The sequence below is a fragment of the Paroedura picta genome, chromosome 3 (genome assembly GCF_049243985.1).
Source record: "Paroedura picta isolate Pp20150507F chromosome 3, Ppicta_v3.0, whole genome shotgun sequence".
Lineage (NCBI taxonomy): Eukaryota > Metazoa > Chordata > Lepidosauria > Squamata > Gekkonidae > Paroedura > Paroedura picta.
The window spans coordinates 8,327,647-8,342,625 of NC_135371.1; the positions used below are offsets into that span (position 1 = coordinate 8,327,647).

Sequence of the window (14,979 nt, forward strand, 5' to 3'; positions counted from 1 at the left end):
GCCGCTTTTCTCTACCCGAAGGAGGTTCAAAGCAGCTTGAGATGGGTGAGGCTGAGAGAGGCATGAGGAAGAGTGCTTGCACTCGAAAGCTCACGCCTTCAATAAATGTTGGTCTTAAAGGTGCTACTGGACTCTGATTTTATTGTACCACACATTTCTGTCATTGATGCCTGGCATCCCTGCACTGGAGCTGAATACTCAGGGAGAGCTCTGGGGGTGGGTGGGTTGCAGGATGACACCCCCTGGATCGCTGGCTGGTGGTGGTTGATTTGGGCACCTAGCAGCAGCCTGTCTCTCCCTTTGAAAAAGCATCACCTGGTAGCCCTTCGTCTGATGGTCCAGAAAGTCAGTTGTCATGAGATGATGATGGTGTCTCTTGTGACTGACCTGGGCCCTACACAGCTGGCACCATGTGAGGCATGGATCACCCATACTGTGGATTTGCTTCCAGACCTCGGAGGTGTAGGGGCACCGCCCTGACTAGCAGCTGCAAACACCCCTGGAACCACCTCCTGTGAGGAGTTCGAGGCAGACACACCACCGTGCCTTGAGAAGGACGGGAGGAGATGACAGATGGGAGATTGAAATAGCAGGACCTTGAGGTGCACCCCCAACTCTTCCTCTTGTATACCATTTCTGGTCTCCCCTCCTGTCTTTCCTCAGAATGCCTGCTGAACCCTGGGCCTATTCTGCACACAGTAGATTCTGCACACTTTCAATGCCCTTTAGAAGTAGATTTTCCTGTTCTGCACAGGAAAACCCAGCCGCGAAAGCACACTGAAAGTGCATTATCTATTGTATGCAGACTAGGCCCTGGAGGAGCCAGAGCAGTGGGCAAGGCATCCAGCCTTCCCCCCCCCCCACTCTTCCAGAAACCTTTCAGTTTCTGAAGCGAGCTCCAGAGCCAGAAAACTCACATCCTCAAAGCTCACCTTGAAAGTCAGCTCAGGCAGCCTTTCCTCCTGGAGGTGAGCTTCTATAATAACAGCTAGAGCTGCCTCAGTAGCAGACTCCCACCCAGTATCAGCACCTACAATTTACCTGCAGGGGGAGCCCCAGCGCAGCAGGAGCTGACAGAGTTGCTTACACTCAAGTGCACAAAATCTTCTCAAGAACTCCGGCACTAAAGAAATGAATCTGGCATCACCAGAGCTGGGGATTTCTCTGCTCTACCGGCTCAGATCCTTGCACAATAATTAGCCCTCTAGAAGCCTGCAGCTCCCTGCAAGGGTCATTTTTAAAAGCCGTAGATGGATGTGAAGATGGAACCCTCATCAAAATGTCGTTGTCGTCCCCCCCCCCCACACACACACACAAACACACACTCCTGGAAGTATTCTCCAATGCCATGGGACTGGCCTCCAACAGGCGGAAGGAGGGCAGGGAGAAGACATCTGGCAAAAGGATTCTGCTTTGGAAAATTTCGATTTGAGGTAGTAATGTATCGAAAAACAGGGCAGCCCTACTCTTAAATAAACCGAGCAAACAGCGAACTGAATGGGTGCTGATCCCTGATTGGTGGGGAAAGAGTGCAGAAAGGAAGAAATCCTGAATTTAAAAAGAAATTGGACAGGAATCCACTATGAAACTACAGCAAATCACGGGTGTAGAAAAGACCCAGATCTGATTGGCCCAGGGATCCTGGAGTTTTTTTTTAGCCTTCCTCTGGGCACAGAGTAAAAATATCTAGTGGAGTGGGGGGCAGCATTGTACAGGAGGTTGGACTAGATGACCCTTGTCATACCTTCAAGCTCTACGTTTCTATGTCTACATGGCTTACAGCCCTCTCTTTCCCTAGAAGAAAACTCACAAAGCCAACTGTAACCCCAGATGCAAGTTTCAGTGTAAACACAAATCTATGAGTGTTTCCTTCTGCCTGGGGTGATAATCGAGCCAACCCAGTCTGTTGTAGTTACCAAGAAGAAGTCTTGTGGCACATCAAATTAACAGATACGTTATGGAATACGTTCATGGAATGCAGCCTTTTTCCTAAAATGTCTGATCTGTATTTTCATTGGTGCACACCCCCTACACGTTCATAACAAAAAACAAACAAACGTGGAGCCAGAAGGAAACGAAACACAAGAATGATTTGGACTTTGGAGTCATAAATGTATCTCCTATTATACTGTTGCTGAAATACAATGAAGGTTCTGCTTTGATGGTCTGTGGGTGTGTTTATTGCAGTATTATAAAAGTGTATTTTTCAACACTTCCTTCCTGAAGAAGGACACCAACCACCACAGGAGTGTGGGATGTCCGCTGATTAGGGGACTTCAAACCTCCATTTCGTCAACACTCCAGGGACGTACGAAAAGCGAGACAGATCAGAAGCAAGGGGGAAGCCCGTGGTGCCCATGCTGTGATTTTGGCATGAGACAGCCAGCAGGTAACTTGCACAGTGGACCAGTAGCCATCTTGGTTGGTTGGTGGAGAACAAGGAGATTCAAGTTCTCCTTACAGTGACCTGAGCTCTTTGAGGAGGGTGGGGGGAAGAGAAGAAGGAAACATTGGGCTAAGAAATGAGGGATGAAGGATGTGTTCTAGCACTGGGCTATGTAACATCAATGCCCACCCCCCACCCTCCAGACCACGTGATTAGATATTGGTAGGAGGGGTCACATTAGGTTTCGCCACCTGTGGTTTTTTGTTTATTGTTGGATGTCCTGTTTTTAATGGGGTTTTATCTGGGATTTATGATGGACTGTTGTAACCCGTCACGAGCCGGCTTCGGGAGTGACAGGAAATAAATCACCTAATCACCTAATAATAATAATAATAAAGGCAAACTGGAGGTCAAGAGCTGGCAACTAAGACACAGGGCAAGAGTGGAATTGGCAAAGGGGCAAATAGAGCCTAGGAGGCATTATGAGCAAGGGGCTTTGGAAGACTGGAATATCCAAAGCGATGTTGCATTCACTAGACCCAACTGGACTAGCTCAAGCTTTGCATAACAAGCAGGCAATTCGCCACCTCCCTGTTCTGTTCATTGAACTCCAATTCCAGGAGATCTCCAGGCCTCACCTGCACATTGGCAACCCCTGGGTTAGAAGTATTCCTTGATGTTTGGCAGTGCAGCCTCAAGAGTCGGGGGGAGGGGAGGAGAAGGGGTAAGGCTGCCCGCCAACCCCATGGAGCTTGCTTCTTCCTTTCTCTCTTTTTTCTTTCTTTCTCTCTTTCTCTTTCTCTCTCCTGGCTAGGCACCCCACTGCCTCTGAGGCTTCCTGCCACCAGGTAAGTGAGGGGCAGGTGGCTGGCAGTGCTTCACACCTAGAAGGGAGGTGGGGCCTGGGGGTCAGGGAGTAGAGGGGGGAACTGGCTTGCACTCCATTCCATCCTGGTCTGGGCCTCCGCTTTGGCCCTGGTCACAGCGTTGGCCTGGGATCTTTGATGCTCTCCCCCACCTCCTCCTTCTGGCTGCAGCTCAGGCCCGCACCTGTCCTCCATGGCCAGAAAGCTTGAAGAGAAAATATCTGGAGACTTTGGTGGTAGAGCTGGGAGTGGGAGATCTCCAGCCCCCACCTGGAGGTTGGGAATGTTCTTTGAGGTTTGGAGGTGGATCTCAAGGTCAAGCGGGGAGTGTGGGGGGGAGGGCCAGGCCCCAGGAAAGGCACCGTGCAGGCATGCGTCCTAGTGCCCATAGCATTCCTGGGTACAACGGGCTTTGCCCCTAGTGTCAACAGTAAGAAAGGAAAATCTATTTCAAAATCAGTTCCACATGCCAACAGTCTAACTTTCAAAGCCTTCTGTCTAGTCATTTGTGTCCTTCTGCCCTTTGACAGCTCTAACAAGCTGCCTTTCCGATCCCCCAAGCCACTGAGAAGACGTCCCCTATGGCCTCAGCTCTACCCCTCGCAGAGATGCAGGAGGTGATCACGTGCCCCATCTGCCTGGACTACCTGACAGACCCCATGGTCTTGGAGTGTGGGCACAGCTTCTGCCAGGGCTGCATCACCAACTACTATGAGACGTGGCAAGGACTGGAGGAAGAGCCGGAGTGCCCCATCTGCAAATTCAAGTTCCAGAAAGGGGATTTCCGTCGAAACTGGCAGCTGGCAAATCTCATAGAAAAAATTAAACTGATGCCAGTGGGAAAACAACATCTTTGCTTGCAACATAAGGAAAAATTCCACTTGTTCTGCCAAGAGGATGAAAAATTGGTGTGTGTACTTTGTGAGCGATCCCCAGAACACCAGGGACACACAATGCTCCTCCTGGAAGAGGCTGTCCTACAATACAAGGTATTAACCTTGCTGGTGGAATCCCCCCCCCCCATTCTCTGGGGAAGATGCACTTCCCTCCCCATATAGCTCATTGGTTACAACTGGGTCTGTTTTTTTTTTTAATGTGCCAGAGCCATGCTGAGAACAGATTTAAGACCAACCCATTTAATTAAAATCATTTTATTACCGCAAATTATAAAGATATTATGGACTTAGTAGAGTACACTCTTCTGTGCCAATCTTTGCAAAGCATAAGTTCAGAAGAAAGCCACTATGCTTATTTTCTGAAGCAAAAAAGGTGTTATACTTGCCTCAAGATGATGTTTTAGAGGAGGAAAAGGGGGGAGGGAGGCAAAAATACTCAAAAGGCGAAATAAAAATGGGTGGAAGGAGGAAAAACGCAGTGACTGGACTAAGGATACTCATTATTGGGATATTTGGTTGATATAGCGGATTTTGCCCAGTCTTAGAAGTGTGCTATTGAGAGCAGTAAATAAATCTCCCAAGAAGTATATTGCAAAAAAAAAATTGACATTACATTTACAACCAAGCCAGCATGCTGATAGCTGCTTCACTCAACGCCAGCCTGCTGGTCATTTTCTCCAATGGTCTGGCTTTTCTCTCTTCATTTCCTCGCACCTAGTTTAGCTAAATATTGCAAAGCAGTAGTCAGGGTGTTGCAACACAGTTTTTATACCCAAAAACACTCTGTTTTTATACCCAAAAATGTATCCTGAAGCAGGTTTCAGTGATTAGATTCTAAGACAATGTGTTGTCGAAGTGAGACAACGGAGACTCTGCTAAAGGGTGAGCCAGTCTTACAAGGAAACGTTAATTAGCTTGTTGGGAAACCTCTGGTAAAGGAAAAGGGAATTTCTCAGTTTGCAGATACTGAATAAATTATGCCCAAACATTTAGAAGTTAATAATATTTTTGCTTTCCTTCTGAATGTGAGTTTCTTGTATACAATGTCCAACCCTATAATTGGTTGAAAAATTTTGCATGTTTAGTTTGTGAGTTCAATCTGTTCTAATTAACTGGTAGAATTTTTAAATCCATCATAATTACTATCCTTTTTTCTTCCTTTTCCCTCTTTCTTGGGATAATATCACTCCTGCTGGTGTAGATTTGGCTTTTGGTTCTCAGAGCTATCCAAATCAGACTCCTTTTCTCTCTGAGATAATTCTTCTGATTCAGTACATGAGGTTTTTGTATCTCCTTTTATTTCTTTAAGGAGAACTACACCTTGTTCTTCTGTTGTTAATTTTCTCTTTTCTTTATCCCCAAAATTTTCGAATGCACAAAATATTTTCACATGTTCTAACAGCAATTCTTTTCTTTTCTTGATTGTGCCAGAGGATAAATCTTGAAACATTTGTATCATTTTCCCATCCACCTGTAGTGGTTCCTGCCTGTGTAAAATATCCCATGGTAATATATTGCATTTCACAAAAGTAGATCTTGCGTTTACCCTATAAATCTGATCTATTTCTGGGAAGTCTCCTTGTACTTTCATCCCTTTTTGTAATAATTCTCTGGTCTTAATTTCCAGGTCCTGATTTGAACTCAGTTGTTCTTCTGGAATTCCTCTAAATCTTAAATTGTTGGCCTTGCATTTCATTTCAAGAATTTCTGTTTTCAGGCTTGCTTCTCGTAGTTCATTCTTATATACCACTTTTCTCTACTTGAAGGAGTCTCAAAGCAGCTTACAATCACCTTCCCTTTCCTCTCCCCACAACAGACACCCTATGCGGGAGTTGAGGCTGAGAGAGCCCTGAGATTACTGAAGAAGAGTAGGTTCTTATATGCCCCTTTTCTCTACCAGGGGACTCAAAGCAGCTTACAGTCGCCTTCCCTTTCCTCTCCCCACAACAGACACGCTGTGAGGCAGATGAGGCTGAGAGAGTCCTGATATTCCTTCTCGGTCAGAACAGCTTTATCAGTGCTGTGGTGAGCCCAAGGTCACCCAGCTGGCTGCCAAGCTGGCTGACAATATATATTTACAATATATTGTTAATATTTATATGATGTAACCCGCCCTGAGATGACTGGATCAAGAGGGACAGGCTATAAATACAAATATAGGTATATAAATAACAAATACAAACTAATCCAGAAGGTTTGTTCTTTTTTTTTTCTTCAGGATAAGGTGTTCAAGTGTCTGGAGTTTTTGAAGACTGAGAGGGAGAAAATTCTAGGATATATAGCAAATGCTGAAGATAAAAGTCAAGAGATGCTTGTAAGTGCCCCAAATGCTGGAAATCAAAAAGAACTGGGACATATTTGGAAAAACAATATCCCAAAAATAGGAAGAGTCCAAAATCACAATGTAGTCCCAGTTCTCAGAATGGGTATCTGTCACTGAGAATAGCCTGGTCTGTCACAGAAAATAGACATTCTGGGGCATTTTAAGGGCCAAACTACATATTTCATTTTCCCTGGAGAGATTATCTTATGATAGCTGCAGAAGCTGAAATCTGAATCAGAAGATCGAGGAGGAAGGTCTTTTAAAATATTTATCACTTCCTTTGCTTTGAAAAAATTACCATCAACTAGCCCTCAGTAGACTAAAACAATAAAGTTGTTGATTTTAACAACAATTTGAAAACATAATTAGTTAATTTTAAAATTCTATTATAGCATTGTATTGTTATTCTATTTGATGTTACCCGCCATGAGTTTATAAGAATAATAATTATTTATTCATTTAGAAATGTATCCTCATGTATTCTTTGAAGACCATAGAGTTTTGCCTAAACGCCAGACTATCCCTTATGTCTCCCAATGGCTTCACCTTTGGGCATACGTGGACCATACGCCAACCTGCCATTTCCCCCCTAACCAGCCAGCTGAGTGGTTGTGGGAAGGACACCCTTGGTCCTAGAGAATCCCCATCTCCAGTGAGGGCTTGTACATCCTTCTGGATCTATGCAAGATATTGATGTGATCACTGGAAGAAATCAGAGTGTCCTTCCTAAATAATTTGACACCCCCATCCGAGAATGAATTATATTCCTGACAATTCTTTCTCCCTCCCTCCCCCCTCTTACTCCTCCCTCTTACTCCTTCCTTCCTTCCTCCCTCCTTCCCTTCCTCTTTCTCCTTCCTCCCTCCCTCCCTCTTACTCCTTCCTTCCTTCAGAAAAGAATAGAATCAGGGAAACAAAAGAGAGTAACTGAATTCCGAACCCTACACCAGTTGCTGAATGAAGTAGAAAAAGATCTGCTGGCCGATATAGAAGAGGTGGAGAAGGAGGTAGCCAGAGAAAGGGACAACCACCTGGCCAGACTCTCTGAGGAACTCTCCTCTCTCGAAAGCCTCATCCAAGAGATGGAGGAGAAGCATCAGCAGCCAGAGAGTGAACTCCTGCAGGTAAGACTCTGGTAGAAAATGCTCAAGATCACCTTCAGATCAAGAAAATGGGTCTGCACACTGAAGGTGCATCCTCATTCTTCAATGAAGGGTAGTAGATCTGATTTCTTTGGCTTTAACCAATCTGGCAAAGATTCTCAATTCGCTTGCCTTTCATCCCTACCATGAATGCAGAGTCATTTGCACTGGAAATGGAAGGTCCATGTGGGAGTTTTCCCCATCAGCTGCCATTTCCCCTGTTATCTCCCCATCCCTGTGACACTAGAAGACTTTTAAAGAATGGATAGCTACAATCTCCCCATAGTCCAATCCCATAACAATCTATTGCAGCCACCTGCTAATTCCTCTGACTACCCAGCTGTCATATCTTCACAGAAGGGGCTGCAGTGCTTGAGAAGAAATGTACAGAGGACATGAAAAGGCTCAGAAGGGGACAACTGGAGGATGAGGAAGTGTGAATGTTCCAAATAAACCCACTGCAGAGAAAAAAAATGTCCTTGTGCTTGTGTGGTTCTTTGCAGCCACTGAATTAACTTTCCCTTCTCTTTCTCTTTGCTCCTTCCAGGATGTCAGAGAGACCTTGGAGAGGTAAGTGGATCCCATTCATTTCCCTTCAAAGGCTGTAGGTAGCATGCAGTTCCAAGCCATATGCCGAATGGCAAACATAATGAACTCTTCAGGATGGAATAGATTCTAGAGAGGAGGAGTATTGCTGATGGTGTGATGTCACTTCCAGGAAGTGATCACCTGGCAGTCACCTCCACTCTTCTCTAGGAAACTGCCCATCTCTGTGGTAACTGCCCATCTCTGTGTTCTTATTGCACACGGCAGGCACACAGAGGCAGTTTTTAGAAGGCAGAATTAGTTAAGCAATCCAGGTCTAAAAATATAGTGTTGCCTAAATGCCAGACCATCCCTTATATTAGGCAACACAATACTCACGGCTTCGTCCAAAGGGAACTCCAAGAACAAGGATACAAAGGTACAGGCCAGAGTCAGAGACAAAATCAATCCAGAGCACAAGAAGCAAGATTGGTAATTAAAGGGTGAATTGCTTCCACACAGCCACTCCCTCCCTCATTTTGCTGCTTTTAACCACCACACTGCTCCACAGCCTAGACTGAGCCATGCAGCCTCTGGCTGCCACAGACTTGCTCCTGCAAGGACTCATCCTCGCTGTTAGCACTTGGCTGGGGCTGTGCTCCTAAGTGGGCATTACGCCCTCTGTCATTTTCCTCCTACAACATTCTTGAGCCCAGCTGACTGGGAGCTGACTCTGTTGCTAGCTCAGGGCTGGGGGGGCTGAGGGGCCAGCGTGCTGGAACCTGGCTGGTGATCTATGTCTGTCCCCTCAGAGACAGCCTCCTCCTGCAACAGGCTGTAGGTGGGCATCAGGTCCACTGGCTGCCTCCTCCATCTGGCTCAAAGTCCCCCACCTTTTTATGCCTACCAGCAACTTTGACATTCCTGTTTCCGTGCTTTTATCTTTTCTTTATCTGCTTTGCATTTTTAAGCGAATTGTCTTCGTTCTGCGTATTTTGCCATTTTGTTCTTTTGCTTCTCTGAGGAATGCTGGTTTGGAGGAATGATCCACCAACCATGTTTCTTTTTAGGTTTGAGAAGAAAAAGGTGTTTGAGAACCCCGAGGTGTTCCCTTCTGAGCTGATATGGAAGGCCTGGGACTGCCCTGATATCCCTTTTCTGGCTTGTGCCATGAAGCCGTTCACAGGTAAGAGGGAGAGGCTTTCAGAGAGGACATCAGACATGCACGCGTGCAAACGGAGAGTTCTGGGACACTCAAGAACGCCAGTGAAGAAGACAATTTTAGTTCAGCATAGAGAGACTTATTCTCAAGAGTCTTCTTGGAATCTCAGCTCAGAAACAAAGTTTCTAGAACGTTTTAAAAATCCCCTTCCATTTTCATCTCCGTGACGGTAGGTGCCGCAGTATATAGGAGGGAGAAGAAGAAGCCTTCAAAAGCAGGACCTTGATTTAGTGAAGCTGATAAAAGTTTTAAATGACTTACTACACATTGGTCCTGCTGCTGAATGCCCTGTTCTTGCCCTTACACAATTGCTGCTGTTATGTCTGTAGGCATTTGGCCGCTGATGCAAATGAGGGTTTCTGCCAGCCAAGGAACTAGCCAATCAAAGGAACCTGTTAAGGTCCAACCAGATTGCTCTGCTTAGACCCAATCAGGTTGATCTGCTTAGGGCCAATCAGAGGCAGCAGCGGGCTGCCTGAAAGGTATAAAAGGGCACGAGTTTGCCTGTTTTCCTCTGTTCCGTCCTTGGAGTTTGTTGCTGGAGTTGCTAAATGAAAAGAGCTGATCTGAAGAATCGGAGTCTGTGTTCAAGGAACCCGCAGACTTAGTAGCTGCTATTCATTGATCCGGGCATGTTGAATTCAATAGCCATTCTTGATGCACAATCAAAGCTTGATTACTTTAACACTTTCTTTGATAAGCAGGAGAAACAATAATTCCTTCCTGATAACTGTCCGGAGGTTTTCATAAAGGGTGCTTCCATTTAGACCACAAGACCTTGACTCCCTCTGTGGGCCAGCAAGCCTTTAACCAGCCCGGTCGCTCTGAAAACCAGTGTATGATTTCACCTCGTGTTTCTCTCATGTGAACTTGGCATTTAGAAAATCAAATCTTAGGTAGGCTGGGAATTCTTTTGGACTTTTCATACTGGAAGTTCATAATTCCTGGACCAGATTCCTGGTTTTCTGAATATGCTAATGGGATCTTTTTCTTTTGTTTGCTGCTTTGCTGTAGGACTGTAGCCAGAATGGATCTGTCAAAATGCTCCCTTTTATTATTATTATTTTATTATTTATTTTGATCTTTGTACCACCCTTCCATACAGCTCTAGGCGGTTTACATAAAACCAGTCCAAACAAAATGTATAGGAATTGTCCAGGCTATTTCAAATCATTAATGGATCTTTTTATTTCTCCTTTTTATAATAAGAAGGGGCAGTGAAAACATTAAGAAAATACGAAGGATCACAATCACTGAGGAAGTTTGGGGAAACGGGATATTATTTACCTAAGAACCCGTTTGGGTTGTGATTTATGATTTTGGATGATTTACAAAGTTTTGAATTATTATAAAAAGAAGAAATAAAAAGATCCATTAATGATTTGAAATAGCCTGGACAATTCCTATACATTTTGTTTGGACTGGAGTTACCAAAAGGAATTGACGGTTCGTTTGTGGTTTACATAAAATGTCATAGAACATTATGAACAATATCGCAAATAACAATCTTAACACAGCCCGTGGCGCCGCAGGCGCCCCAGACTAAATAAAGCCGTAAGGGCTTAGGGGGAGGAGTTAGGGCGGGCTCTGTCCGGGATGAGGAAGGGTGCCGATTGGCCCCTTCCTCCAGACAGACCATCGGCCGGGCCAATCCCCGCCCTGCCGACAAGGGAGCCCCCACCAGCCGCACGGAGCGCGGCTGCTGGGGGCTCCCTTGCCTAGCGCCCGCTGTATTTTTATTACAGCAGGCTTGATTACTAGTCATAACACAACATGACAACCAGAACAATATTTTAACAGAACAATAACATTGACAAATCCCTGGGTAGTGTGAATAATGCCTGTTGTTGTGTTGCTAGTGTTGCTAGGATTAGATATTATTATCACTTTGTAGAATTCACAGTTCAGTCAATTCTAAAACTTACTTGGGCTGACATATCAGTGGACTGCATTTTCAAAATCCAGATTTGAACCTCAAAGTCCTGGCAAGAAGTTCTGCTGAACCCAAGTATTAGCTTTCCAGATCAGATATTCTGTGCTTTTGGTTTCTAAATCCTATAGAAGCTGTAATTGGGAATGCTGAAAGTTGCATTAGGACTAGAGAAATGGAGGTATTTGCAGGCAAAGATAGAAAGAAGATGCCTATGACCCCAGATTTGTTTCTATGTCAATACTTTTTGGAAATGCTATTGTTGTTACAAGATACTCCATGAATACAATGGTTTGATATTTATTCTCTTCTCCGTTTGCTTCTCCAGACACTCTGGCTTGGGCATCTCCGAAGCTAAGAGGTAAATTTTTAATCCTGAAAGACAGCAAAATTCACAAGAAGGGGAGTTAATTGTGTGTGTGTGTTTCCTTGACATTCAAGAGTTCCATCCTTTGAACATAGAAACAAACCAAAACTATTGGTTTAGAAACAGGAATTGTTTCAGGGTGGGGTTTCCTCAGGAGATGTTAGAATTTATGTATTGATATACTTCATTCAGTGGTTCTCAACCTGGGGGACGGGATCCCTTTGGGGGTCTAATGACCCTTTTGCAGGGGTCGCGGCAGAGCAAGCAGCTTGGCCGGGGGGGGGGTGCCATCCACACAACAGCCTTGGTAGGTAGATCAAGATAGAGTGTTCATCTGTCTGGAAAAGTGGAAAAGAGCGATATCGGCATGGTGGGCCAAGAGGCAGAACTGAACTGAGCAACCCTGGAAAAAAATCAATTTATATACAATCATGAAAAACGGATCTTCACGCCATTGGTCAGTTTTGGCTTAATTTCTGTGAAAGAACCCGTGCATAATTTTATGGCTGGGGGGGGGGCACCACAACATGAGGAACTGTATTAAAGGGTCGCGGCCTCAGGAAGGTTGAGAACCACTGATTTAATTGATCTTCCGGAAGTGAATCGATCTCCCAGCTGATTCTGCATCCTTTCTGTCACCTCGTTTATTCCCAACAGTGAATGTCACTCTGGATCCAGACTCCGTGAGTTCCCGTCACGTGCAGACTCGGTATCAAAAACAAGTGAGATGGCGGTGTATACCTGAAGAACTCTCCGGAGACCCTGAGAAACACTACGGTTTTGTTCTGGGCCGTGAGGGATTCACAGGAGGCTGCCATTTCTGGGAGGTTGTGGTGGGAGGAGGAGAGGGCTGGGCTGTTGGGGTGGCCAGAAGGCCTATGAAGGGCAAGGTCAACTTTACCCCTGAGGAAGGGATCTGGGCTGTGGGGAGGTGGAAGGGCCACTACAAGGCTTTCCTAAAAGACATTGACCCTCCCCTGACCCCGAGAGGGGAGCCCTCTTTGCTCCGAGTCTGTCTGAACTACAATGGGGGGCGAGTGGCCTTTTTCAGTGCCGGCCAAGCCACTCTTCTCTACGAGTTCTTTGTAACCTCGTTCTGCGGTGAGACCGTCCACCCCTTCTTTGCTGTGTATGGGGATGGCGACCTGTGCCTCTCCTTTTAAAGCACTCGAAATCTCCCTCACAAGCCCTGCCGGTGTTTGTGAGACCGGGACGATTAATAAAGAACCTTCAACGTGGCTTGCCCGAAAGCCCTTTTCGAGGTTCAAGAAAAAGCTTCTACAGATTCCTAGTCACCAAAACTAACAAAATGTCACATGCTTCTCCGCCCCCCCAGATCCCTTCTCCTTGGCCTGTTATTTCTCTTAAAAGGACAACTTTAACTGTCACAAATAATGGTCACCTTCTGTTCAAAGGCAGAGTTAGAAATCTGGGCCTTCGTGGCTCCAGTCTCTCCCCCCTCCTCTCAACAGTCATTTCCAGTTGTCCTCCGATCCCTCACCAGACCTGGGCCTAGTCTGCATACAATAGATAATGCACTTTCAATGTGTTTTCGCAGCTGGATTTTCCTGTGCGGAACAGGAAAATCTACTTCTAAAGTGCATTGAAAGTGCATTATCTCGTGTGTGCAGACTAGGCCCAGGATGTCCTTGTTATTTTGGGGATGAGCTACACAAAATGTTCAAGACAAGATCCACCTGTGTTTTGTAACACCGTTGAAGAAACAAATGTGAATAAAAGGCCACGTTCCAAGTAGACTCCAGCACAGCTTTTAAAGCAGTGACTATATGGAGAACTGTTACTTTCCAGAGCACAACATCTGGAACAGATTCCGATCCAGCTGAAACGTACAGCTGTACAATAGCACCAACGACTGGTATTTTATATACCCCTTCCGAATACATCAGGACAGAAGTCAAGCAAAGCAGCCCAAATTATGTTAGTTTGGACTTTCACTGGCCTATGTCTATGAAAATGAGTTGTATTTAATAAACAACTAATTTTTTTCTAAATGTCTCTTAATAAACCATATATATATTTTAGCAATTGCCTGGTTATTTACACATGCTTACCTTAGAACTCATGGGGTTCATCCACGAATTCCTTGACATGGTGGCAGGAGTGGGATCAGGGCCTGTGTTCAAGTAAGAAATGCACCTTCTGTGAGCTTGCACTGAGTTTGTTTTGTTGAGTCATGATGGGCCAGCTAGGCTGACTAGTGATGGACGACCTGCAAGGAGCTTCCAACAGCGGATTGGAGAATTCACGTTACTCTGGAGCAAGAGACAGAGATGTGGGCAGGCACGAAGCAACATGACAATGCTAGAGAAGCAGGGGTCCATGAGCGGCAAGCTGACCACTAGGTAGGCAGTGGATCAGATGGAAAAGCCCTCGACCTACGAGGATGGTCAAACAAACATCTTGGGTGATCAGCAGCAATTAAAAACCCGAATCTTTAGGTTTATAACCCGCCCTTCCTGGGCAGTTCAGGGCAGGTGACATCACGATAATATAATCATCAGTAAAATCATAAAACAATTATCTTAATCTCCCAACTAATTTTGACTGGGGGTAGTGGTCAAGAGTTCTCAAAGTAGGTCTTCCCTCAATTCCCAGCAATGAGGCCAGCACTTCTTGATGGTCTCTCTGGACCCCAACCACAGGCCTGATGGGACAGGTCTATCTTCCAGGCCCTGAGGAACTGGTTCCCACAGGGCCCTAATCTCTCCTGGCAGAGCAGACCCATGGCAACCTCTACCTCAAAGGTGGGATGTTGCTATTGCCACAAAAAGGGACAGCTCAAGCAGGGCTGTCCAAAATTCACTGGAAGGGAAAGGAGGAGAGCTCCCCACAAGTAAAGTGTGTGGCTGAGGAGGAGCTCAAGAGCTGGGAGTCTGAAGAAGGGATCTCTGATCCAGATAGTCTTCTGGTTGCTGTTGTGAAGCCACATGAGCAGAGGCCACAGGCTGGACAGGAGGGGATGAGACAGTGCTTGTGTCTTGTGGCCTTTATTTTATACGTCTAGGGTAATGCTGAGCACCACTTTGAGGTCAGGAAGGAATTCTCCTCCTGGTCCGATTGGCTCAGGGACCCTGGAGGTGTTTTTGCCTTCCTCTGGGCACACAACATGGGTCACTGGGGGAGGGGGTAGAATTGTGCAGGGGGTTGGACTAGATGACCCTTGTGATCCCTTCAAGTGCTGGGTTTCTATGTCAACTTGGCTTTACAGCCCTTTCTCTCACAAGCAGAAAACTCTCAACACCCACCTGAAACCACAGTCCTTTAAAGTAGGATGGGCTGCAAGTATCTGTGTAAGCCCACC

The 14,979-nt window shown here is 45.7% G+C and overlaps 1 protein-coding gene across 4 annotated transcripts; it reads left to right on the forward strand.

The window, feature by feature from the left end:
- The first annotated feature begins 2,232 nt into the window (after positions 1 to 2,232).
- LOC143834329 (tripartite motif-containing protein 10-like) lies at positions 2,233 to 14,046 on the forward strand. 4 transcript variants are annotated; one of them, XM_077331059.1, is made up of 9 exons: positions 2,233 to 2,389; positions 3,201 to 3,234; positions 3,783 to 4,241; positions 6,367 to 6,462; positions 7,365 to 7,595; positions 8,161 to 8,183; positions 9,209 to 9,324; positions 11,619 to 11,651; positions 12,315 to 14,046. In XM_077331059.1, exons 3-9 carry the CDS (start codon positions 3,834 to 3,836, stop codon positions 12,818 to 12,820), a joined length of 1,413 nt encoding a protein of 470 aa, XP_077187174.1. In that variant the 5' UTR covers positions 2,233 to 2,389; positions 3,201 to 3,234; positions 3,783 to 3,833; the 3' UTR covers positions 12,821 to 14,046. The 4 variants fall into 4 exon arrangements, with proteins under 4 accessions (XP_077187174.1, XP_077187175.1, XP_077187173.1 ...); XM_077331060.1 differs by having other exon boundaries at positions 3,814 to 4,241; XM_077331058.1 differs by lacking the exon at positions 3,201 to 3,234.
- Positions 14,047 to 14,979: the final 933 nt, after the last annotated feature.

Bases quoted from the DNA above. Each gene is read 5' to 3' on its own strand.
- LOC143834329 (XM_077331057.1), top strand. The intron at 6,463-7,364 runs GTAAGTGCCCCA...TCCTTCCTTCAG, and splicing joins ATAAAAGTCAAGAGATGCTT to AAAAGAATAGAATCAGGGAA. The intron at 7,596-8,160 runs GTAAGACTCTGG...TGCTCCTTCCAG, and splicing joins CAGAGAGTGAACTCCTGCAG to GATGTCAGAGAGACCTTGGA.